At 32.2% G+C, this 27757-nt stretch overlaps 2 protein-coding genes and 1 non-coding gene across 3 annotated transcripts; 1 reads left to right on the forward strand and 2 right to left on the reverse strand.

Moving 5' to 3' along the window:
- Positions 1–8023: 8023 nt before the first annotated feature.
- LOC107468001 (small polypeptide DEVIL 4) lies at positions 8024–8464 on the reverse strand. The gene has a single exon (XM_016087237.3). The coding sequence runs from the start codon at positions 8377–8379 to the stop codon at positions 8227–8229; it is 153 nt and encodes a 50-aa protein (XP_015942723.1). The 5' UTR covers positions 8380–8464; the 3' UTR covers positions 8024–8226.
- A 6841-nt stretch (positions 8465–15305) lies between these two features.
- TRNAD-GUC (transfer RNA aspartic acid (anticodon GUC)) lies at positions 15306–15377 on the reverse strand. The gene has a single exon. It is a non-coding gene; the product is annotated as a tRNA-Asp (tRNA).
- Positions 15378–21278: 5901 nt separating this feature from the next.
- LOC107468021 (uncharacterized) lies at positions 21279–25394 on the forward strand. The gene is made up of 7 exons (XM_016087269.3): positions 21279–21384; positions 22352–22586; positions 22948–23072; positions 23820–23860; positions 24243–24328; positions 24759–24917; positions 25002–25394. The coding sequence occupies exons 1-7, from the start codon at positions 21279–21281 to the stop codon at positions 25267–25269; spliced, it is 1020 nt and encodes a 339-aa protein (XP_015942755.2). The 3' UTR covers positions 25270–25394.
- The last annotated feature ends 2363 nt before the right edge of the window (positions 25395–27757 follow it).

Raw genomic sequence — 27757 nt, forward strand, 5'->3', positions numbered from 1 at the left:
AACACTTAAAATTCTTCATATAATATATAATATGGTGTGCTAATATAAATTGAAATAATAAACGATCTCCAAAATTAAATGTGTTGTTAAATGTAAGAAAAATAAAAGTAAAAAATGAAACATTCTAAATTTTAAATATTGATTAAATTCTGAATTTTAAATTTAAATTATTTACATAAAATATAATAAATAAAAAGTTAAATTTGAGTTTAAAATTTAGATGTATATAAAAATATACAAAAAAATGATAATACAAGTGACACAACTCTTTGTTAAAAATTTCTTGTGTAATTTTTTTTCCTCTTCAAGTATAGTTTTTTTTCATATGTAAAACTTAATTTTAAACTGTTTTATGAGAAGGAAGGAATATTTCTTACTCGATCTAATTTTATACATGTAATCATTTATTAGTTGACGACAAACCCTTAAATGAAGTTTAAATTTACAATAAATTTGTCTTTTACTATGTATATTGTGAAAAAAAAAAATAAATACTTCACTAATATTTTTTGTCAACTTTATATAAAAGACTTAATTTCATCTATTTTTTAATATGAATTTAATTTTACTAATATTAGAATATAATTTTTTTATTTAATTAATATTAAGAATTTTAAGTTCTAACAAAAAGAAGACAGAAATTGTTTACTGTGGAAACGTGCGCAGAGGTGATGAGCTTTCATCAATCTCTGTTGAGTGAGTTCCAGAGAGAAGGCATGAATGGAGATGAGAAGTGAAAGAATCAGAAAGAAAGAGAGAGGAGGAGTGAAGAACTGAGATGAAGAGAGAGAAAATGGAAAGAGGGTTCTTGAATGTGAAATTGGGAAAAATGAATTAAGCAGGGAAAAAGAATCACTGCAGTTAGTTACATTGTATAAATATATATACATGTCCAGCCAATTAACAATTCCTTCAACTAACTTAATCAACTTGTCAAAAAATGTCTAAGAACTAACTAACTAATTACTTTAGTTACCAACTAATGCATGTACATGCTAACCAATTAAATCAGTAAGTTCCTAACTAATCTTGAATGTATGCTGAATGAGTGAATCAAGTCACACCCCCCGCAAGCTAGGGGTGTGAAGATCGAGCAATCCTAGCTTGGACAGATTTGCAGAGAAGGGCCCTGACGCTAATGGTTTGGTCAGAAAATCAGCCAGATGGTCGGAGGATGACACTGGCAGTAAATGGATCAACCCAGCTTTAAGCTTTTCACGAGTGATATGACAGTCGGCTTCAATATGCTTAGTGCGTTCATGGAAGATCGGATTTGCAGCAATATGGATGGCAGATCAATTATCACAGAAGACAGTGATGGGTGATGTCAGAGGCATGCCAAGATCCTGGAAGATGAAGGAGATCCACTGTGCTTCACAAGTGTCATTGGCCAAAGCGCGATATTCGGCTTCAGAAGACGAACGAGAGACAGTGGTTTGTTTCTTGTTTTTCTAACTAATGTTAGCATTACCCAGGTAGAAACAGTATCCTGTAACAGAGCGTCGAGTGTCGATGCAAGCTGCCCAGTCGGAGTCGGAAAATTCAGAAACCTTAAAATCTGAGTCACATGGAAAAAAGAGACCAAGGGTGGGACATCCTTTGAGATATCTCAAGACCCTAAAGGCTGCTTCGAGATGAGCTGTTGTGGGGCAATCAACAAACTGAATCAGACGGCCCATGACATAAGAAATATCAGGGCGGGTGTTAGCTAAATACATCAAACGACCAACCAATTGTCGATAATTGACAAAATCAAAAAGAAGAGTCCCACTTTCAGAGGATAATTTGGTGGAATAGTCCATGGGAGTGCTTGCTGGTTTGCAGTCTAAATAACCAAAGTCTTCAAGGATGTCCAAAGCATATTTGCGCTGGCAGAGATGAATACCTGACTTCGAGCAAGCGATCTCCATACCCAAAAAATATTTCAAGCCACCAATGTCTTTGATCTTGAATTTATCATGAAGAATACCCTTGATGCGGCCAATTTCTGAGATGTCATCACCGGTGAGAACCAGATCATCAACATAAACCAAAATGATTGTGATGTCAGAGCTAGAAATGCGAGTAAAAAGTGAATGATCCGAGGTGGATTGCTTATAACCTGAATCGATGAGCGTGGCAGTGAGCTTCAAGTTCCATTGGCGACTTGCTTGACGTAATCCATAGAGGGATTTCTGCAATCGACAAACCATCTCTGGTTGCTCTTGTAGGTCCGGAGGAAGCTTCATATAAACTTCTTCATTCAAGTCACCATGCAAAAAAGATGTGTTGACATCAAGTTGCTTGAGATGCCAATCTCTGGCTGCTGCAACAGCAAGGACAAGCCTGAGAGTGGTCATGCAAACTACCGGACTGAAGGTGTCAATGAAGTCAACCCCTTCAATTTGGGTGAACCCCTTTGCGACCAACTTGACCTTTCTTCTCTCTATGGTCCCGTCAGCATGAAACTTAGTTCGAAAGACCCATTTACAACCGATGGCTCTCTTGCCAACTGGAAGTTTGCTAATTCTCCAAGTGTTGTTTAACTTCAAAGCCTCCAACTCACTTTGAATTGCCTCTCTCCAACAAGAATGGGCAGCAGCCTCCTCATAAGTGCGAGGATCGGGATTGGGATAAGTGGCCAAACAAAAGGATTTGTAATTGTAATTGAGCTTATTATATGATAAGTAGTTAGAAATTGGATACTTTTGAGTAGAGGGAGGAACTAAACCCGTGTTGGCTAACATACAATGATAGTCCTTGAGGTATGATGGGGGTTTCCTAACTCTAAAGGGCCTACTAGATGTAGATGCGAGAATGGCAATAGATGCAGAATTATCTAAATGAATGCGAGAATCAATGACATGCTGTGTGGGTTGAGATGTGCTTTAGGAATTCTCAATCGAAGGAGGTGCAGATGAATGATTAATGGGATGCTGAGCTGCCATGATGGGAGCATTAGAACACAGATCAATGGAATGCATAGGATGAATGGAATTAAAAGTAGTGTAATCAAAAGGATTTGCGTCAGAAAAAGATAAATGATCATGATTTATGGCGTGAGTGGCAGCAGACGACTCAGCGAAAATGTTAAAATCAGGAGAGGTGGCATGTACAGGATAAGGAAAGTGATTTTCATAGAAAATTATATTCCGAGAAATGAATGTGTCTCTTGTGTGAATGTCGAATAGAAGGTAACCCTTGGTACCATCTTTGAATCCCAGAAAAACACATTTTCTAGATCGGGAATCTAGTTTGGTTCTGCCCTGTGTGAAGGTGCTAGCAAAGGCTAAGCAGCCAAATATTTTCAGATTATCAAGATCAGGTAAGCGTTGAAAAACGATTTGATAGGGGCTACAATTGTTCAACAAACTACTTGGAACCCGATTGATTAGGTGAACAGCATGAGCTATGGCAAATTGTCAAAAAAATTTTGGTAGTTTTGAATGAAACAGCAAAGCTCTAGCTACACCCAGAATGTGTTGATGCTTGCGCTCAACAATTCCATTCTGTTGTGGGGTTTCGACACAAGTAATTTGGTGAATAATTCTGCTCTTGGCAAAGTATTCACTGAGCAAAAATTCAGGTCCATTATAAGTTCGGATGCACTTGATTTATGCATTGAACTGAACTTTGGTAAATTGCACAAAATTTTGTACAATTTACCAAAGTTCAGTTCAATTGTGGTTTCACTCTCTTCCAATTGACTAACAGAGTGGTTGCTGCTACTGATTTCACCACTTTTCTCTTCACCACAATGGATCTCATAAATTTACCAAATCTATCTCCCTGGCAATATTTGTGCTTAAGGTCCTTCCATAAATCCGAAGCAACGTTATTCCATATCACACTCGCAGAAATTTCAGCACTAAGTGAACGATTTATCCAAGAAACCACTAAAGTGTTACATCTCTCCCAAGATTCATACAATGCATCATCCGGTTCTAGTTTTCTTATTGATCCATCTATAAAATGTAGTTTATTTTTCAACTTCAAGGCTAACAACATCTCTCTACCTCAACTATGGTAATTACTGGCATTCAAAGTAACCGAGATCAAAGACGTTCCAAGACTCTCACCTGGATGTATGAAATACGGACCGACGGGATCAGTAATCAGACTCGTACCAGATCTTGAGATTTGAGCTTGCAGCATAGAGAGTTGATTCAGCAGATTTGCAAGTTGATGAACATTCATTGATTCAGGCAGCAGTAGATTTGAGGATCTATCAGTTGGATCTTGGCCAGCGTCAGTCATCGTTCACCGCGATTTCCACCTTTCGATCGAGATCAAGAATGTTTAAAGACGAAGAATGTTGGAGAATTGATTCAAAGATTGATTGATGAACTCGCAGAGGCGAATTTAGAACTTTCTCTCCTAAACTCATTGATCGAAAACTATCACCTCTTCCACACTCACCACACCATGTGAAAACGTGCGCAGAAGTGATGAGCTATCATCAATCTCTGTTGAGTGAGTTCCAGAGAGAAGGCATAAATGGAGATGAGGGAGGAGGAGTGAAGAACTGAGATGAAGAGAGAGAGAATGGAAAGAGGGTTCTTGAATGTGAAATTGGGGAAAATGAATTAAGTAAGAAAAAAGAATCACTGCAATTAGTTATATTGTGTGAATATATATACATGTCCAGCCAATTAACAATTTCCTCAATTAACTTAATCAACTTGTAAAAAAATGTCTAAGAGCTAACTAGCTAATTACTTTAATTACCAACTAATGCATATATATGCTAACCAATTAAATCAGTAAGTTCCTAATTAATCTTGAATGTATACTGAATGATTGAATCAAGTCACATTTACTTCCATTAATTGCACACAAATGTTATATCCAAGATTTTCACACAAAAAATAATGGTAAAATGTATGTAATAGTAGCTCGTGTTATTATTAACAAAATACTAGTACTTCACATAAATATTCTTTTATATATATATATTAACAGTTCTGATTGTGAACAACTATAAATATTTATAAAATAAATTGTTCTCCGACAAAGAAAAAAAAAAAACAAAAAATGTGTGTTGATCCTAAAATATCGAAAAAGGAGAGGATAGTAATATTGGATGGTAAGTAGGCCCATTAAGGTGTAGACGTGGCACACGTGAATATGGGCTGGAATCCAATAATTCAGTGGGGCCCACATTCAACACAAAAGAGATTTGACCACTTTTGTTCCTTGGTTCACCTCAAACGGTGGTGCTGTCTTGCAATTCTAAATCTCCCTTTTCTTAATACCTTGATTTAAAAATTGACTAACTTGAATGCATGAATGAACCAAGCACATAAAGCATTGATCACATTAGAGAAATAAAATAATTTAAATTAGTTAAGTGTTAGATGGTGTTGTTAGGTTGAAGACAAGAGGATCAAGCCACATTCAAAAGTTCACAAGGAATGGAAGACAACAAGATCCATTCCCCTAGTGTTAGTGTACACCAACCAGATAGGTCTTTGTCTTAGTTACTCAGTTGAGCACATATTCATGTTTCCCCAACAGTTTCTTAAGCTTCATTTTTCTAAAGAGATGAACAAAATAATAATCTAAAAAAAAAGGGAGAGTTTAAAGGCTAATGACTCTTTCTCAACACGCATGCATACATGCATATCCCCTTCTATTATTTAGTATACTTTTCTTTATTGGTTAAATTATTTGGGTGGTAGCAAATGTCCCTTTAACGACTTTGATGTATGTTAATATGAAATTGACCTATTAGTTTATGGTACATGTTATGGTGGAGAGAAAAAATAATAAAGAGATCAAAATATTCTTTAATAGATGGTTAAATAGCTATCACATGAAAGATATCATTTTATTTTTTGTTTATTTTTAAAATAAGATTAAGTACTTTTTATTCTATGCAAACAGAATCCTCTTCATCATAGAATTGACCTTAGTTTATTTATATTTGTACATGTCGTTTAGATTTTTATTTAGTTTATTTATATTTGTACATGTCGTTTAGATTTTTATTTAGTTCGCACTTTTTTTACCAATACTATCTTTAATAAAAAAAACCTTAATAATTGAAATAAATATTTATTTGATATTATAATTACCAATCATGGATAAGAGTTAAAGTAAAAAGTTTAAAATTAGTTAAACTATTTTGTTTGTTCTTATAATTTTTTTAAATTTATAATTAGTTTTTTATATTTTAAAAAATTTTAATTATATTTTTACATTAATTTTAAATTTATAATTAGATCATTTTTAAGATAAATATTATACAAATATTTTCATCTATCTCACACTACTAGCATATATTTGGTGTAAAGATTGAGAGACAATGATAAAAATTGAGAGATAAAGACTAAATTAAATTTCTGTATTGTGTTTAGTGTAAAGTATACATAGTTGAGTCATATCTAAGTATCCTGTTAAAAAAGAGAAGATATGGTTAAATTTGAAATTTGAAAAGTTGAAAGAGGATCATTTTAAAAATAAATGTTATTAAAGTTTTAATTTCTGTTTTTAAAATTTTCAGAAAAGAACTAAAATTTTGTGTTTTAAAATTGAAATTTTAGTTCTAATTTTTTACTATCAAATACAATACTGAATTTCAATCTCTAATTTTAGTTTTAATCTCTGCTTTCAAACGTTACCTTAAATAATTTACTTTTAGAATAAAAACAATGTGATTATAAATTAATACATATGTAGGAATTCAATTAAAAATTTTTAAAATATAAGAATTTAATTATAAATTTAGCGAAATTTCAGGGAGTGGAGAGTAATTTAACCTTTAAAATTTTACAACTCCTTAATGCATTTAGTACATTATTTCCCCCTTGTAAGGGCAAGGCAAGCACTTGATACATTTCACCATAGGAAACACTCTTTGGGTTCAAGCTGCAACAACTTTATTGATATTGCCCTTTTGGGTAAAAGTGGGAAATAAAAAAAAGGTAGATTCCATAAACCATATAAAATGTTATATAACTTGTTGACCAAAAAATAAAATAAGTTACTTCCTAGCAGTTACATTATGCTATAGAGTCATCAACAAAATCTTCACTTCAAATGATTAATGGGCCTACAATATATGTTCAATTATTGATGCCACTTGCCATGAACTAATCTTCATATACAAAGTTTTTTTCTTTCATAATCTCTACTTTATTACTTTAAAACTTTATTCCTCTTGTTTAAGAGATAATAGACTGTGCTATCTCTTAGGAAAAAAGAGAATCCCATATAGGACAAGGAGAAAAGTGGCACTTTGTATACTATTCATGACTTTAATACACTAGTTATGATTTATGAATATTACAATGTAATCCTTTTTTTAATTATATTTTTAAGAATCTTCAAAGTTCAAAGAGCTTATAAGAATTTCTTAAAAATGAAAGTATCATGATATAAATAATTAGTTATTTTATGAACCAAAAGTTTTGCCCCTACTAGATTAACGATTAATAACCAATAGAAATGTAGAAATATTACAAGATAAATATAGATATCCATAAAATGTTTGTTTGAAGAAAAAATTTGTACCATAACAAAGTCTTGTCTCAATAAATATTAGATAATTACAAAAATTTTCATATAAAACACTTCTACAATTTCTGTAGTTCTGTGAAACTACAGAAACAAGCACTTCAGTCATTGCAGATATAATCTTAATGTTATTAACTGCTTTTTTCTGTTGAATATTCCAAAAAAATCTAAGGAAAAGCCACCATTTCATTAGATCCTTTCTTCCCTTTGTGCTTAGTGAAAAACTAAGTTAAATATTCCTCTCATGAAAATCCTGAAGGAAAAATTTACGGGGACTCATACTCCTCAACCAGAATTATTATTCTTCAAAAATCTCATCAGAGACTGAGATCATACAAAGAAGAACAAATGATATATATATATATATATATAAAGGAAAAGGAAAATAAAAAATACATTATCCAATTGGTACTAGGTTCTGAAGAATGTAGAGGCCATAAACAAAGTAACTTAATTATGTGCTTATATTCTATATATAAATATATAAAAGAAAGAAAGAAGGGAAGAAGTTAAGAACAGAATGATGTGAGAAAATTGTTACCATTAATAATAATTTTGGTGGCTATTCTAATGTACATAAAAGCCTAGGCATACAAAAAATTGTTACCCTTTCCCTCTCTCTTTTCCTTTTTCTCTCCACCATAATAATATTTGATCCCTCATCATTGATGAGCTATATACATTCCACCATGAATCAAAAGAAGATAGAAAAGAAAAAGAAAAGAAGAACTAGTCATGCCAGCAGAGAAGCATGACAACACATCTTCTTATGATGTAAAGCCTAGCTCTTTGCTCTCTCAAGACTCCACCAAATCCTCTGCTTGATGATGACATCCTTCTCTTTGATCCTCCCATGGTAGCACTAGCACTCCCCATCTTCATCTTATGTTATTGTTATTGCAATGTTGTATGTAGTCTCTAATAAGAATAAGATAATGAATGAATGAATGAATGATGAAGTGTGAGAGAGTAAGAGAGGGTTCTTATAGAAGAAGGGGAAGGGTGTGGTCCAAACACACATAGGGGACTGATGGGGCATGAAAGGGTGTGCAGTGCCTCCAAACCAACCAGACAACACAGGGTATTGGACCCCACTACTCTCGCCACTTGTGAATACCACTCCACCATTTCTTATTCATATAAAACAACCAACTCTCTCATTTTCATTTCCTATCTCACACTCTATACATTGCCTATGTATTGTAGCCACCAACTACCAGCATAATTCCTCTCCCATTCTAGATTAATTTATCATGGTTTATGCATGATTAGAACTACAATTAGTGTAAATCATGTAAATAAATTGTATGGATGTAAATATTACCCACTGGTAAATCGTTACAGGCTACAACAATTTATTATTTATGTGATTTATCCAAAAAAATTATTTCTTTACAAACTTATTGAACTTGGAAACATACCAATCTTTTTGTTCTTTAAAATAATAAGGTGCCCTTAATTTGTGCATGATAGGTGAGTTTCTGGTTGTCTATGAAGACAAAAGCCTTTTCTTTTTTTTTTTTTTAATTCTTTATAATAATGCTTATTGTTTTGTTGTTTCTGCCTTATCTTAAGTTGGATCCACATAATCAGGGAAATGACGACTGATGGATAGAGGGTTGCTTAAGTTGAATCATGCATAAGAATTCAATTCATATGTAACAGGTTAACAACCACCATTAAGAGAAAAAAAGAGAGAGGGGGTGTTTAAGATTAGATCACAATCATAATCACAATGGCATCTAACTTAATTAATTATCACTACTTTGACTCTATATAGAATAAAGATACTCAGTCTTAGGGCCCCAGTTATTAGTGTCAAATTTTGCATATGCCATGGTTAAAATTGTTCATATCCCAACAGTACAAAGTGAAGAAATTATTGATCACTCAATAAAACAAGATACTGAATTTGGTGAGCCTAACCTCATCAAAATTAAAATCTTCAGTGCCTAATCCCATCACAAAGAAAAAAAAAATGACTTTGGCTTGTTGAGAAAGCTAAGGAAAATGCATGCTTTTGAGAATCATCGAACTAGTCGATTCGATTGGGTTTACTAAAAACCGATCATTAGATAGGTCTAATTCAGAGACTTGTTACCAAATTGATAAAAAAACCAAAAAATCAGTTAAAAATTCAATAAATTAATATAACTGTTTTGATTTTTTTAATGTTTAATGGATTTAAAATAATAGAGTACAAAAAATATCTTTTAAAAAATACACACGCATATATTTAATATTTGGTATAATCTCAGTTAATTATCAGTTGAATTTTTAAACTTTTGAATTTTTAGTTTTATCTATTTAATGATAGATTCTATTTTGAAAAATTTGAGAATATATAATAAGGTACTTATAATTTAATATATAATTATCTTAAAGAATAGATATTTTTTTTTGAACAAAGAAGCTGAACACAACAAGTGAAACAAAAATATATAACAAAAACTAAAGTAACAAAAAAAACAAAAAAGACATAACCAAAAAAATTTATCTCATTGCCATTTTTGTCATTGCTATCAATAACAAAAAGATCCACTTCTTATAACTCTAAAGAGAATTGTTAATGATTTCAACCACATATGATTCCTTAATTTAAAATAAAAAAAGTGTAGTAATTTACCTGAATGACTAGACAATGAGAGACGAATAACAAGAAAAATACTAAATTAGGTGATCTATAAAATCTGCATCAAATCAACTTCGTCTTTGATATTGATTCTGACTACATATGCTTTCGTTTGGAATAATTATTTGTTAGTTTAGATAGGAGATTCTTGTGTTGATATTAGTTTAGAAAGAGTAGGCAAAAAAAGCTGCAAAATAGATATGAAAAAACAAACTGAATGAATATGGGAATATATGTATGTATATGTATATATAATTATATATGTTAAAGGGTTCTGACAGCTTTAGAGGAGACAACAAGAATATGGAAGCAGTAATGAGATTATTTGCATGAGAGCCAGCCATGGCTTTGAACCACACAAGATTCTTACACATCAACAATAGGCCAAGAATTTTCTGACCCCTTCATATTGTGTTTTCTTTCTCTTTAACTGCAAAATCCAATAACTTTCCCAAAAAGGGTAATTAAAATTTAAGCAAATAAAGTGCCTTTTATTTGCATAACCATGCAAGCAATAATTAATTATGTAAAGGATCAAAACTTAATAACAATAATAATAATAATATTACAAAATATTATTTTGATTTCCAACCTTTGAGTCGAATTTTAATTTAGTCTTTAAAGTTTCGACGTTTTATTTTAATTCCAAAAATTTTCAAACGTCTTATTTTAATCTTAAAAAAATTTTAAACTGATTTAATATTGTCACGCCATTAAATTTGATACAAACAGTTTGCATATTGAAGAGTCGTATTTAATTTCATCATACAAGTAAAATTGATCCACCAACGATGTTTAATATAAAAAATTTTATTTTAATTTTGAAGCATTGATGATTGATTGTTAGGATTTATAGTTTTGTACAAAAAAATTGAAAAAATGTTACAAAAAAATTTTAATTATATTTTTTAACATATAAAAGAGTATATAACTTAATTAATAATATTATTAATTATTGGTATCAAATTTAACGATATAATTACATAAAACTGTTAAAAAAAATTTAGACTAAAAATAAAATATTTAAAATATTAAAGATTAAAATTAGAATTTAATTCAACCGTGCTAAAATACTTAAATACCACTTTACTCATTTTCTATTTTTCTTGGACAGCATCACAAAAGGCCTAATAAGAAAAAAAAAAGTAGGCAAAGACTACGTAAGTTTCAAGCTTTTGACTAAGATTCCATAGGAAGCGACATAAAGTTTTTATTTATAATAAAGTAATAAACAATGATATGATTAGAAGAGCCAGCCAGCTAAGTGATTAATTAAACTAATGATAGATTAATGATTTTGAGGCAAATGCAGCACGAGCACCCACTTGGTTAACCTCGTGCTTTTCCCTAATCACTTACATTGACAACTTTTTTTTCTTTTTTTCTTTTAAATGAAATTGTTACAAGAATTTAGTTAATATATGTTCTAAAGACACATAAAAACTATTATTAGTAAAATATTTTAAATATTTTTATTTAATAAATAAAAAATAATAAATAAATACATGAAAATTTAAATGGATTGTATTTTTAATAAAAAAAAATTTAATTTGTAATTTTAACCTATATCGATAAAGCACATAATAAATAAATTCTTGTTATAAAAATACACCTTATTAATTAAATAACTACTTAATTGTTTGTTGTTCTATCTTGTCTTCCAGGTTCTGCAATTTTAAACACTTAATATGGAATTAGGTGCTTTGTGTCAGTAATTTGTTGCTTCTTTTAACATCTCCTTTGTAATTAGGCTTTGCTATTCTCACCTTCACTTATTTTATTTGACTTTGACCAGTTGAAGCTAATTAAGTGGCTTATCATTTATTTTCTTTAATTCAGATCAACAATGTAAAATGACATGTACGTAAAAAAATTATGAACTATCGTATATAATATATGATAAAATATAAAATATATATTAAAAATAATTTAAATAATATATATTGATAAATAAATACATAATAACTGATTTGATGACGATTTTTTTTAGGTACAAATAATACTTTTGAATTTTTATAATTAATAAATTTGAACCTTGTAAATAAATAATATAAGATGAAAAAAATATTTAACAGAAAAAATTATGATTAAGAGAATATTGTTATTATAAATGATAAACTAAATCAAATTATTATATACATATATATTAATGATTGGAATTTATTTTTGTTTAAAAATACATATATACTACTACCTATGATTCTGTATTTCTGTTACAATATTTTGTGTGAAGTTTTAATTTAGTCTTTCAAATTTTAGAATAAATAGTATTAATATTTCTTTTATCAATGTTATCGAATGACACAAAATTGTCATTTATCGTAATTTTTGAAGAAATCTCGTTCAACACTTGACAAGAAATTCTACATGATCCTGCCGTAGAAACTTGCAAAACTATATAAGATTTTTTACAATATAATGCATGCTATAGAAATTTCCTTTCTTTATTTCACTACTAGCTAGAGACTAGAGAGAGTATAGTGTAAGGTCTGTCTTCCCTCTGTCTTCCCTTTATTGGTTAAAAGTCTAAAATAAACATCAATCACTAACCAATCCCAACTTCAACTATTGAATTTAATTTAAAGAAATAATATAATAAGCTAAGTGATGACCATGGTAACACAGAATTATTAACATTCATAAACCAGTATTCATGGTATCCATTGATTTGATGATGAATAGAGGTAGATAGTTATTAGCACTAGTTCTTTTGTTCGTTTAAAATTTGGACAAATTACCGTGTGAGCCTTTAACATTGGAGATAGAGAAGGTAACATTAATGTCTGAAATACACTGTGATCAAAGTGGTCCAATTTAACAAGGGGAAGTTTATTTAAGTTTACACCAATGTATCTCTAATACTTTTTCTTATTATATATCTTAGCGCATGGTTTTGTTACCACTTAATTACAACCTGAAACTTAAATAATTAAAATAAGATTAATTTGGGTCTGTTGTACTAAACAAGGAAGTCAGAATCGCACGTGAAGTTCTCGTGATTCACAACACTCCCATTGCCTGCAATATAATCAACATCATCACCTAATATAGTTGTTAATTAATATATATACTTGAATACTTGATCCACAACCCCATAATCTCAATTCCTCAAATTTATGCTTGTTTCTGAAGGAACAAACTCACCGGTCACAATGTCACGTGCACATATACGCATAGTATTAGAGAGGCTTTTGAGATGTTCAAATAGCCACCTCTCTGTTAAAGGATTTTATTGTTAAAAGAATAATGCTATATGTATGCCATAATGGGAATAATGTATATATTTACATGGCAAATACCTTATGACTTATGTTCTCAGCAACATTAATTATACCTTATTAGTGGATTACTATATATATATATAGTTAAGTACTACTACTAATTGTACGTACAGCTTTAATGGATTAATCAAGTGTTAATTATTCACTAAGTAATTAACCAACATAACAATCTCTCAGCATATACGACTATATCCATTGCTAGCAAAAACAAGGTTTTGCATGATATTGAATGAAGTAATAATATATTGCATTATAAGTTAAATTCATTTAAGAATAATTATTGCCTTAATAGAAAATTATATATGTAAATAATTATGTAATCTAATTAATTCCACCAGTTTATAGTGATTTGACTATTAGGAAACATATTAAGTGTATATATAATAAAAAAAAAAGTCTTGAGATCACCAATTTTTTAAAAAGTTGGCCAGCATTTAACCATCAAAAGAAAATTAAATGATTCCACACTATTAGATTTAATCTCACACCATTAAAAATACTATTAATAGCTAATTGATGGTTACAAAACACAAAAATTACTGACCCTAGCACTCCTCATAAAAAAATATCAAATGTTTGTGAAATACTGATATTTTAATAATTTTATTTGTTGATTTTAATTAATATATATTTTTCCTATATAATAATATGAACACTTAGGCATACTGTAAATTGTATTCATTCTTCAATGATAATCATGAAACTTCATAATCCAAAACTTGTACAGATCCGGAGCTAGATCTTATCTTCAAGCTGAGTAAATCAAATTTTGATTGTCCATATATGACTCAATGAAATGAAATAAATAAAAATGATAAAATAAAAGTGGAAGCAGCAGCATCAAGGAATGTGCGTGCAATTCTAAGATAATGTTATGTTAGTGTCACCATTCAAAACCTAAAATCAGTGAAATCAGAATATCTCACATCATAAAGTAGCTTCTACACGTGTGGTTGAAAGATTCCACTTACATCTCCATCACATTCTAGCTACTATATATAGGAAATGCTTCTATCTAATCAAAGATAATTAATTTCATTAATGGACAAAAAGATTACACTCTCACGCATGGCTATCCATCTCATCATCAATGGCTTTTCTTGAGGATGGAGTTTAATATATACAACATCAATTTTCCTTCTTTCAAATCAAGGAGAAAAAGAAAAAGGAAAACAAAACACCCCACAATGAATCAAGTCCATGCAATAAAATATCATAATTCACTTGAGTTATGTTCACTAACTGACAACATATATATTTATATATAATGAAAAAGAAAAAAAAGAGAAGATATATACTGAGATAGGGTTGGTGAAGCAGAGTGAGTAAGATGCAGCACAATTTTTGTGTGTTCATAATAACTTTGCCACATTAGCTTAATAAGCAACACCTCAGAGCTTAGTGTTGCTGCTGCAGCATCATCCATCAGCTTTTGCATTGAATAAGAATGCAGCTTTTGGTGTCAGAAGATAGCATCCTATTCTATTCTATCCCCATTTATGTATCTGAGTCCAAAATTATACAAAGTTCAAAGCCTATTTCTGATTTCAGGGCCACATCAAGATCAACGCTCTATATCCCTCTTTCCATATAAGTCACTGTCACACATTACTCCACCATCAATTGAATACACTAAGCTACATTATATAAATCAAGCATTGTTTAAAGGAAGCTATTATCTCATCAGGCATGGATTCCATAACAATTCATACACAACATTTTTTGTCTTCGTGTCTTTAAATTATCAAGGAATTGAACCATTGACATGTATATAATTGGTTTCAAGAGAAACATATCAAATGAATCGAATAGTGTTTTAGTAATGAACAACCACTCCCAAGTATGTGCTTAACAGGTGTTAGCGGGAGGAAAGAAACTAACCCAAAAAGGTAAAACGCCGTTGCCGGGGATCGAACCCGGGTCGTCCGCGTGACAGGCGGAAATACTTACCACTATACTACAACGACTTTGTTGATAAGGTTGGTTAACATATACATTATCACGCTATGTTCTCGTGCGAGAGCAAACTCGATGACGCAGAAGCGTTAGGAGCGAATTTTTCTTGTTGAGGAGAAGCCCACTTGGACCCACAAATTTTGGATTAAAAAAGCACCAGGTTGAATGCAGCTGGGTTTTGGTTTGCTTGGGTTTGTCCGACCAAAACCATCTCTAAAAAGAGCACCAGGGTTTTTCTTGTTACAGATATGTTGTATGTAGTGTATTTACAAAAAGGCTTTGATATGACTTTTTCATCTTAAATTAGTGGCTGACATGACCAAAAAAATCACTGGCTGAGGCATCTGTAAGAGTGCCTGATGTATTGGCCTCTTAAATAGCCGCAGATGCTTCGATACCTAACACGAGTTAGGTAGTAGTCGGTGAAGGATCTAAAAAATTTTATCAGTGAAGTGGAGACAAAATATATAGTATAATAATGATAATTTTTATAATTATATTATAGTATTATAAAATATGATTATTCTTCAAATTATTTAATTAATAAATTAAAATAATAAAATAATTTAAAATAATAAATAATTTAAAATTTTATTTTTTTGAATTTTATATTTTGAAAAGATTGAATAATATTTTCATTATCAATACAATCAAATGTTTCTCTTTTTATATATGTCACTAAACAATCATTTAAAAATTTATCTTCTATACGTTTGCGAAACCAACTCTTTATGATGTTCATAGCAGAAAAAGTTCTTTCAACTAATGCAATTGTTACAAGCAAAACTAAAGCTAACTTCAAAAGAAGAAACACTAATGGATAAACAATATTTTTTCAAGTCTCAACCAATTTTTAAAAAAGAGCACCAATCCCATTTAAGTTTGAGAATTGATCATCAGAATGCACATCTAATATGAAATTCTCAAGTTGACTATCAAGTACCAAAAGTTGAGTTGAAGAAAATTCTAATGAAAAGAATTGAGCTAATTGGATCAACTTCTCCTTATCAAACGCAAGAAATGAGTGTCTTGGATTCAGACAAGCTATACAAAGAAGCAATTCAGTATTCACCTCTGTAAAACGATTGTTGAGTTCTTGAAGTTGTCTATCAACTACTTGATAGAATTTCTCAACTTGAAATGGATGCAAATTTGAGATCTTTTGAGCTTTGCGTCTTGATCTTCCTTATGACACAAATATATCATCCATTTTTTGAACGGTAATATTATGTTTGTCACAAAACAATGAGACTTCATCAAGTAAAAGAGACCAACCATCATCTCTTATAGTTTGCAACCATTGCTTAGACACTTTAACCAATGCCATAGCATTTATAATGTCTTGATCATTCATTTGTAACGCTTGAGATAATTCATTAGTAATTCCCAATATATTTTTCATCAAGTGCAAGTTGAAAATGAATTCAAAGGATTGAATGACATTCAATAAATGGCATGCTTCAACTCTTTGTTCTGAATTATTTCCATCTTCCTCAACATATTTAAGAACATTGACCACAGAAGGAAACAAAGAAATTAATTGAAGTATAGTTCCATAGTGTGAACCCCATCTGGTATCTCCAGCTCTTTTCAAAGCTATTTCTTGATTCAAACCACTTCCACTAGAAATTTCTCTACTTTATAATACTTCAATTGTCTTAGTCATTTGACTATCACGAAGCATATCTCTTCATTTACACGAAGTTCCAACAACATTGCACAAATTGGTTAACAAATTAAAAAGCAAAGCAATTTCAACTTTTTTTTTGCAACCGTTACAAGAGCTAACTGAAGTTGGTGGGTAAAGCAATGTACATAGAAAGCATAAGAATTTTCTTTCAATATCAAAGTTTTCAAACCATTAAATTCTCCTTGCATATTACTTGCACCATCATATCCTTGGCCACGTACTCTTGATAAACTTAAATTATATGTTTCTAATAATGACTCCAATGCTAATTTTAGAGATAAGCATTAGTATTAGAAATATGAACAAGACCAAGAAAATACTCCCTAACTTGCCCTTCTTTATTCACATACCTTAAACAAACTGACATTTGCGCTCCTTAATAGAAATATCGCGAGCTTCATCAACCAAAACAGTAAACAATTCATCCCCAAGATCATTATCAATAACTTTTGTCGTTTCACTTGTAGCCGCTCTTATAATATCTTTTTAAATTGAGGGAGCTCTTAGTTTAAGATTTCCATGAGCATTTTTAAAAGTACGATCAATCACTTCATTATGTTGTGCAAGAAAGTTTAGAAGTTCTGAAAAATTTCCTTGATTAATAAAATCATCTGTCTCATCATTACCATGAAAGACCAATCCTTGTCGCAAAAAAAATCTAATACAATCTAATGTGTTGTTTTGGCTTCATAAGTGCTTCACATTTTCGCCAAGCTTGATTATGAGCACTATCATGAATTCCAACATGAGTTTGTAATCTCTCCTTTTTTTTCCAATTTGAAAAGCCATTGGTTACAAAAGCATCGCCACCTTCATTCTCAGGTTTCATAAGATAACAACAAAGACAAAAAATAACATCCTTTGATATACCATACTCTAACCAATTGCCATAATCATCAAACCAACTAGGATTAAATTTTCGAAAAGAAGAACCACAAGCAGTTTGCAAAAAATCATGAGTCCCTAGTTGACAAGGACCTTTTTGCAAATATACACATCTAACTTTGTCTTTGTCGTTTGGATGATAACTTGAAATCTTTGGTCGTTGTCCTAGATCTGCTATGAGACTTTCTACTTTAAATTCTAAAAACCTTCTCTTGTTAGAAGAGGTCAATGAATTGTTTTGGGATCCAATCTTTAATGATGAAGTTCTTTTGAAATATTTCTCCATTACTAATAGAATAAAATTATAAACCTAAATTAATTAATTAATAAAATTAATTTACAATTCTTCTCAAATTGAGAAGTTCAGTATAAAATTATAAATAAAAAATTGATCCATTAACAACAGCAGCAAACTAGCAATTAATAATATCCCAAATTTCAAATTCAAAATAACTCAATACACAAAAATAATTAACAAATAAATTAATGAAACTAAAGTATCAATTATATATCAGAACAAATTCAATCACAAATTCACAATTCATAAACCAACTATATCAAATTATCATTTATCAAACAATGAAACAAATGAGCGAAAAAATGAATGAAGCAACTAAGTGAATTAAGTATATGAACTATGTGCTAACGATTGATTATTATTCAGTCACATAAAAATATAACACTCTAACAAAACTTGAATCTCAATGAACATAATGAATTTGGTTAGTTGCTCATAATTTCTTGTTTCAACTTAACAAGAAAACCAACACAATACCACCTGACCTAAGACCTATTGATTCTTAACTATTGATTCTTATTCAGTCACAAACCATTTCTTTATTCTAAATCCCCATTCGGCCATTCCCCACCCCAAAAGCTTATTTATTTATAATATACATATGCTATAATTAATTGGTTACTTGGTAGACTTGAGAATTTTTTGTTGTTTACCACTCTTGATAAGTTGATAGGTTGATTTGGGTTCCCAATCATGTACCAAGAGGCAAGAGTCCAAGACTAAACTCCAGAAGGATAATCCAGTAGCGGTGCGGCGCCAGCGGCAACAGAGAAGAGGATTGTAGAAAAAAAAAGATGAACCAGAACTCCATAAGTCCAGAAGAAATTGATATTTGTTGAAGAAGAAGGCAGAACCGCAGAATCAGATGCCGAATTGCTGAGTGCCAAAAGAAGAAACGCAGAAGAGGAGTACAGCAGCAGATCTACACAAATCATAAGCAGTGACACAAAAGAAGGTAGAACCTGAGAACCACTAGACGTGGCATCGCGGCGATGCAAGGAGAAACCGACGGAGGACGGAGCCACGCGAGAGAATCGTGGCGATACAAGGAGTCACGGAGTTGTGGGGAGCAGAAATGCGGAGTGATAGGGAGTTAGTGACACTGTCACACAGCCCACACTGGCGGAGTCGCGGAGCGGCAAAAACACGAAGTAGCGGTTTGGCGGCACCGCGGCAGTAATTCTAGGGATTAAAGGTTAGAGGGTGGAGGCTGGAGTAGTTAGGGATTTAGATAGAAAGGGAGAAGAAGAACAGTTTAGGGATTTGGGGCTTTGGGCTGGGGCCTGGGGGCAAAAGTAATTATATAGTGGGGGCAATCTTGACATTTCACTAAGAATTACTCTCTATTATTTGAAATTTCACGTGGGGCAATTGCCCCCACTGGCTTATGCATAAATCTGTCCCTGGTTGTAGTTAAAATTAGTGTACGAGTGAGTGGGGCTATGTATATATGACAAAAGAAAATTAATGTTTTCTAGTTTTCATTGTTTCACATTGTAGTTTAAATCATCTATAGCAGGGTTTATTGTTCTACAGCTATCTTGTACAAGTAGTAACTCATTGGCTAACGACAAACTCTTAAATAGAACTCCAATCTACGACAAATTAGTCTTTAGTCTGCTGAACTATGGAACACTGTGGAAAACCAAAAGAATTTGGAAATAATGTTTAATTTTAATTGGCTAATACACTAATACTTGCTACTAAGGGTAGAAATGGGTCGAGCCGAGCGGAACTTTAGCTTTGACGAGTTTAGTCCATGTGGTAAATAGATAGCCAAGTTTAAGCCTGTTACTTTTCATAAGCCTTTTTTTCAGATTCGGTCCCTGCCAGTTTAAAGTCTGACAAGCCCACGAGCCTATTTAAAAAGTCCATTTTATGAATTAGAATTCAAAACAATAAACTTAAAAAATCTAAATTAATATTAAAAGTATTCTAAAATGTCACATACTATAACCATACAATCCATAAACTTTTTCTTTGAACAAAAAGACTATAATTTTTTTTTCAAGGTAGTTAATTTTATTTCCAAAGAAATAATCGGTCCAAATTTGGACTACAGCAAGGGGGTAGAATTGTAAAGATCCAACTAAAATATCTAAAGACAACCTAAAAAATGGAAAAATTCATATCATGTGGTAGAGTTCATTCACTGTAGCTCGCGCTTCTTCAGCAACCAGGGAGGGATCACTATAAGAAAAAAGGCTTATGGCCACGTTTTTTTTTTCACGCTTTAAAAGAGTGGCCAAAAGTGGTCAATGGTCACGCTTTTGTGAGGGTGGTGATTGAATAGAGATTTGACCACATTTTTTCTTGTCACGCTTCAAAAACGTGGCAAAAAGGGTCAACGGCCACGCTTTTGGAAGGGTGGCAATTGATTAGAGAAACGGCCACGTTTTTTTCTGTCACACTTCAAAAGCGTGGCCATAGAGAGAAAGAAGGACATTTTAAAAGCATGGCGACAGGGTTTCATTACGGCCATGCTTACAAAACGTGGCCATATCCTGGTACTCTTTTGGCACGCTTTAAAAGCGTGGCCAAAAAATTTTTTTCTTCCACGCTTCAAAAGCGTGGCCATAGAGAGAAACAGGGACATTTTAAAAGCGTGGCGACATGGTTTCATTACGGCCACACTTACAAAATGTAGCCATATCCTGGTACTCTTTTGGCACGCTTTAAAAGCGTGGCCAAAAAGTGTTTTTTTTTTTTAAAAACCCTAATGACCTGGCCCGCAACCCGTCCCCAACCCTAATTGAGCTCTTTCAACCCGGTCCCCCAACTCTTTCACCCTAGCTACCCTAATCGGGCTCTTTCACCCTGGCTACCCAACATCCCCTGGTCACTCTTTCACCCTGGCTACCCTGGAAGAGCTTACATCCCCGCCGTCACCAGCACCACCCTCGCTGCGCCGTTAGCCTCCGCTCCCTCTCCGCCTCGTCTCCTCGTCGCCATTACCAGCATCCTTACCGTTAGCGTCAGCACCACCTCTTTTAACCAATTCCTTCCAAAAGCGAATACAACAAGGGACAATGTGGGAAAATGTCGGAGCTCGAAGGCGGCAACTATTTTCCGCATCTCTTGCTCGGTGTCAATGTCGGTCTTGCCCTTGTTGAAGGAATCGTTGCTTTCGTGTTTCAATTTTCAGGTTCTTCTCCTCTTTCTTTCATGTTTCAATTCGCACCGGTATTGAAGGAATCGTTACTTTTTTTTCTTGCCCTAAGAAAATTTTTTCTATATATGAATTCGATAGCTTCATTAGCTAATAAACAGATTAGCACTACAAGAAAAATACCCATTCAGCCACACTTTTTTTAAGCTACATTTGAAAAGCGTAGCCTATTTATAGAATAGGCTACGCTTTTCTCCGTGTTGCCTTTTTATAAGAGAAAATGATACACAAATGCGGCATCATTTAAAAAGCGTAGCCTTAGGTATTATAGAAATCACTTATAAAGCGTAGCCGTAGGTTGATATCTATAGGTTCACTTTTCATATCAAAGGAGACGCTTTTAAAGGGTAGCCTATTTATTAAGTTTTGGGTGCACTTTAAAAGCGTAGCCTAATGTATCTAGGCCAAATGCACACAAACACTTAGTAATTTTTCTTTTCCTTATCACCAAATCACACTCACCTTCGAATACCCTCACTTTCACCTTCTGATCAGAAAAAAGTTTCACCCCTCACCTTCGCAAATCACCTTCGAATTAATTGTTGAAAACCCTTCCCTAACACACCCACACACTCACACTCATTCTCACCATCACTCACCACTGCCACCACGCCCCCCTTTCACACACACACACCCAGATCCCAACTTTCATTTCATTCTCATTTCAATTTTAATTTCGATGTCTCTGTAGGCAACAATATATTTTAGAAGTTGTATTGGACTGGAAGAGAGGGAAGGGGAGTGTTTGAACTTTCAATTTCATTAATTTTTGCTGAATTTCTGTGCCTGTGGGTGAATACTGGATTGTGAAGGATGGTTAGGATTGTGAATACAGAAGTTTTGACCTCTTCATATATGGTATCCCTTCTTTTTTTAATTCCCACAAGAGCTTAGGATTGGTTAAACAGAGCAAATTGAAACTTTGAATGTTCCCCTCATGCAGGGAACAATGCTGATCGATTCCTGCATTGGAGCACTAGGTTCCAAATTGTTCTAGGCGTGGAAAGGGGATTGCAGTACCTTCATGAGGATTCACATCTAAGAATTGTTCACCGAGACATCAAAGCAAGCAACATTCTTCTTGATCATAAGTTTCATCCCAAGATTGGAGACTTTGGCCTTGCCAGGTTCTTCCCTGAAGACCAAGCTTATCTTAGCACACAATTCGCTGGAACATTGTAAGTCCAATTATTAAATATTTTAATTACTATGTATGCTAGCTGCATATTCACCATGTTACTCATGTTATATTTCAGTTTTCTATTTATATTTTTTTTTTGTCATAAATTGGATAGCCTATAATTTTGAGTATTATAATATCACAACACACACCTATACTACACACACAGTTATACACAAAATATTAAGAGTTCTCATCCACTATTGACCCTAATCAAGTCTCAAACCTGAGTACGCAACACATATCATAGGGGAGTGGTGTGAGCTTATGAATGAATCTAGTTTGCCATGTTACCAGGTTTAGTTATTAAGTAATTGAGCTGAGCTGTAAGTTTGACGAATGAAATGGTTTCCTGCCAGCGCCAAAAGGGCTGTTTTCGCCGGAGCCAGAACATTATCGAGGACCAAAGCTAAAAGTTGCCATCATTGGAGATGGGCTTTCTGGCATGTCAACTACAGTGGAACTCTTGGATCAAGGACACGAGGTTTAGCTCCTTTAATCTTTAATATCACACTTCCTCCATTTCATATTTTATAAGTCATTTTGATACTTTGATTTATGAATATATGTGAAAAGTCAAAGCGACTTATCAGTATGGAACGAAGAAAATGTTATTTTGAAATTAGATGTTATGGTGTACATGGTAAACTTGATTTTTGAAGCAAAGGGGAGTGATTTGGTCAGTTTCTTAACACAATTATGGTGTTAAATTTATTAGGATATTCTAGCTAATGCATTTTATCTAGTATGTTTACTTCTAATTGCTCTCGATCAGGTGGATATATATGAGTCGAGGACTTTTATTGGTGGGAAAGTTGGTTCTGTTGTTGATAAGAAAAGAAACCAAATTGAAATGGGATTTCTTACAAATAGAAGTTGGTAAACGGACTTGATTGATCCCGTTTGAAATTCTCCAACCCCTCTGTTTATTTATGGTCTGAGAAGTTAAAAAATATTAAATATATAACCCTAGGAAACTTTGCTTTGCCTAAGCAAAATTGATCAATTTTTCATGCCCATTGTGTTTAGGATTTGAAAAGCCATGCTTTATAGATGAATCCTTTGTTTTGCTTTTTTATCATATTATACTTCTCCTTAAATCTTAATGAAATTATTCTTTTATAAAAAAGATAAAAAAAATGTCTATTGTATTTAACTTATAATATATTTTATTAATCCATCATATTTTTTCAAAAACTCTGCTGATCTGAGCTTATTTTCTAATGTGCAGTCCCAGAAAAATACACAGGTGTTGCAGAAGCTGATTTTCTGGTATTTCTTATTAGAAAAAATACCATTTTTTTCATTTTCAAGTTTTCCCTTGTTGACTTTAGTAATATTAGTCTTGTAAATTTATTAGAAATTTTAAAATTTTAAATTTACAAACTGTAGATAAAGGTTGAAGACTTCTTTAGGTACTTTTTCTCAGATGATGCTGTAAACTTCCATGAGTCTTTCCATAAAAGATGTGGTGATAAAGGTAGCCTGCATGAAACAACTATGAAACCTCTGCATTTAAAAAATCATCTTTAATTTTGTATGCTTTGCTGGTTGTGAGTATGGTTTAAAGAGAAAAATTTAAGATGACTAATACCTGTCAATACACCTTAATGTTTTGTCGAGGATGATTTTTTAATTTCCCCCCCCCTTTCAGACTTCAAGTGTAGTTCGTGGCGTCCTCAAGAGAAATTTGGGTATGCTCGTGAACTATCTTTCAACATCCAATAAGACTTTATCTTGGTATGTTTCTGTCAGCTTTATTTCTCTTTTCTATCTGAGGTTCAACTAAAATTTTGAATGAAGCCAAAGTGAATGCCTAATATGGGGGCTTATTTACAGAGAAATATATGAACATATTGATGAGTTACAAAATTCCATTTCATGGAAAAAATGATTGAGTAGTGCATGCTTTAAGTAGTTAAGTTTGAAGTTATTAATTCAAATTAAGTAAATGATGATTATATCAATTTAATTCTTGCTAAATGATGATTGTGCTGAATTTGTGGTTAAATGGTTGCATGGCAGTTACAATTTTTTTGTCTGTAATTTTTACAGTTATTTTGGTTTAGTTGTTTGAGCTAGTAGCAGTGTTGTGCTAACTTTTAAGAATCATTTAATACATGGATTAATTCTGGAATCTCGATAAACAAACCTTTTCATATTTGCTCAGGGGCTGTTATTTCCAACAAGGTATGGAAGTTAAGATGGAAATGAAGGTGGAAGATGCATATAAGAAGTTAATGGAGACAGTGTTGAATTGGATACAAGATACTGTAAATCTTAACAAGAGTCAAGTTTTCTTTCGTACATATACACCCGTGCACTTCAGGTTTGTAATTTGTTGCAACAATTGTTATGATTTATATTTTGCCTTCCAAGTTTTACATATATTTATCCAATAATGTATGAACAGAAGTGGAGATTGGAGAAGCGGTGGAAGTTGTCATTTGGAAACACTGCCAGAGCTTAACATGTCATTAGTGCCTAATGATAACTGGTCACAATTCAAAATAGACAATTCATTGCTATCATCACACAAAAACAGCACTGAACTTGTCAAGTTAAAAATATTGAATATAACAGAGATGACAGCTCAGAGAAAAGATGGACACTCATCAATTTACTATCTTGGTCCGAATGGCGGCACGGCGGCACTCCATCGGCAAGATTGCAGCCACTAGTGTCTGCATGGTGTACCTGATACATGGAATGAGCTGCTTTATGCAATGTTCATGAAACATGAAGGCTTCTCATAGCAAGGAACTTCAAAGAGTCGTGGAATTCTTTTTTATTTGTCTTGGGCAGCAAGGACTCGCAAATTGTTCTCAGCAGTCTCAAAAAGACGCTAACACGTAGAATAGAATTATGTATTTATTTAAAGAAATTATTTAGTATAATTATGTATTTATTTTTATTTTATAATATTCAATTCATTCAAATAAAAATACAAAATTATTATACATGTAATATATAATCATATTACTAAATATTAGGTTTTAGAAAAAAAATTATTAGAATATATATATATAGAAAATAAAAAAAACAATGAGGGACCTAAGGCTACACTTATATACAGTAGCTATAGTATACAAAAAAAAAGAGGGATCTAAGGCTACGCTTATAAAAAGTAGATATGGTATACAATATGGCTACGCTTTATAAGTGATGCAGTAGCATTGAAAAGCGTAGCCTATTCTGGAAAAATGAAAGCTGAAAAGCGTAGTCTTTGGTCCTGGACAGCATCACTTGAAAAGCGTAGCCTATTCCCAAACGCCAAAAACGTAGCCCTTGGTGCAGAAAAGCATAGCCTTTGAGAATAGGCAACGGCCGAATAGGAATCACCCCAAAAAGCGTAGCCGTAGCCCAAAAAGCGTAGCCGTAGCCTAAGGCATCATTTTTTTTCACTTTTGGCTACACTTTTCAAGTGTACCTGAATGTGTGTTTTTCTTGTAGTGTAGCTAAGGTTCTCGAAACCTAATAAATATTGTATCGAAAGATATCAAAGTCGGGTTAGTGTGATCTTAGCTTGTTGTTTGAAGATATATATGAATCCGTAAAAGTATGTCTTCTGATTTGCATTTTAATTTTTACAATGATGGTTGTCCGATATCCAGTGTTATCAATTCACTTTATTTTATAATTTTTATTTTGTATACTTTCTATTTTTCTCGAAAATTGCTATACTTTATGGCAGGAAATCATCAAGCATGTGTTTCTTTACAAAGAGTTGTTTATCTTGTTTCTTTACAAAGAGGTGCAATTGTGCCATCTTCATTCTCCAAAGTTTGAATTTTATTCTTCCTATTTCTTGTTTGAAACTTGGAATGGAAGAACCATGGCACTCCTTTCTCAACTTTCAATAGATCAGTCTCCTTTCTTAAAAAAAATTAAAACATATTACCACCATGATCTAGTACCTTGAATTTCTCTGACTACCTCTAGATAGTATACGTTGTTGATTCTAGCATTTTAGCACTGAATTATTTATCTGCTAGTAGTCTTCCTACCAAACTCCAAGAGAATCTCTCTAATTCTTCTTGGATATCTTCATTCCCGAAATAAATTATCTGTTCCTCCTCATCTTTAATCGCACTATGGTGCTGATTAGTAAGTATAACAATTGCTGCCATGGTGAATCGATTGGCACACAGTGTATGAGATCTCACAAAATTAGAATTACTCCAAAAATTTTAATAGAACACTCAACAAACTCTAATAATAGGACAGTACATTATTAATTTATTTTTCGGGTTTTTTTAATATTAGTCAAATAGTTAAAAGTTTATATTAAAAATAATTTATTTTTATAAAAAATATTTTAATTAATTTTCCCAACAATTTCATAAATGTTTTTAAAACTTATAACATGATTTTTTAATTAATAGGTTTTATAAAAAAATTTAGGGTTATTTAATAAAATTCGACGAGAAATCCCAGTGAATAGTCAGCTCGCTTCCACCCCTACTTGCTGTAACCTTACCAAACTTGCTACGGTTAGTAAATATATGGCGCAGTTGTGTCACTCATATCTGAATTATGAGGTACTTGTTTTGGTTGGACCAAACTTCTTCAATGTTTACCGAGTTAAATGATGCATTAAAAATGAATGGCGTTGCTAGCTGTTTAGGGATATGGGCGCAGCAGAAAACACTTGAATAAATTAACCTAGTTATATTATTATCATTAAAAGGCAAGAAAACAAAAGGGGTAGTTACTATGATATATACATTTCCACGTCACTTCTAATTCTTCCATTGACATTTGAACGCCATGCCTATACTATGCAGGGGGGAGGGGTCAATCATGTATCCACGTTCTATGCTTTCACATGAGAAGGATTGACCTTAGCCTTAATTAGTTTGCTGATTGTTTAGAGAATTTAATTAATTTTAAAAAGGAACTTGTTCGGCTACAACCTACAAAGCATAACATTATCACATTAAATATCCTTACCAAATACCAACTACTACAAGATCTGTTATATAATTGATACATGAAATTAATATATAGCATTAGGAGTGTGTACATAGGTGAATGAAATCAGGTTCATCTTTATTTGAATTTTACTTTAAATAATAATTAGATTTATTTTTAATATTTTTATTTGATTTTAGATTTGATAAAATTATATTATTTTTTAGTTACACTAAAATCAAATTTAGATCGACA

The sequence above is a fragment of the Arachis duranensis genome, chromosome 9, assembly GCF_000817695.3.
Source record: "Arachis duranensis cultivar V14167 chromosome 9, aradu.V14167.gnm2.J7QH, whole genome shotgun sequence".
Classification (NCBI taxonomy): domain Eukaryota; kingdom Viridiplantae; phylum Streptophyta; class Magnoliopsida; order Fabales; family Fabaceae; genus Arachis; species Arachis duranensis.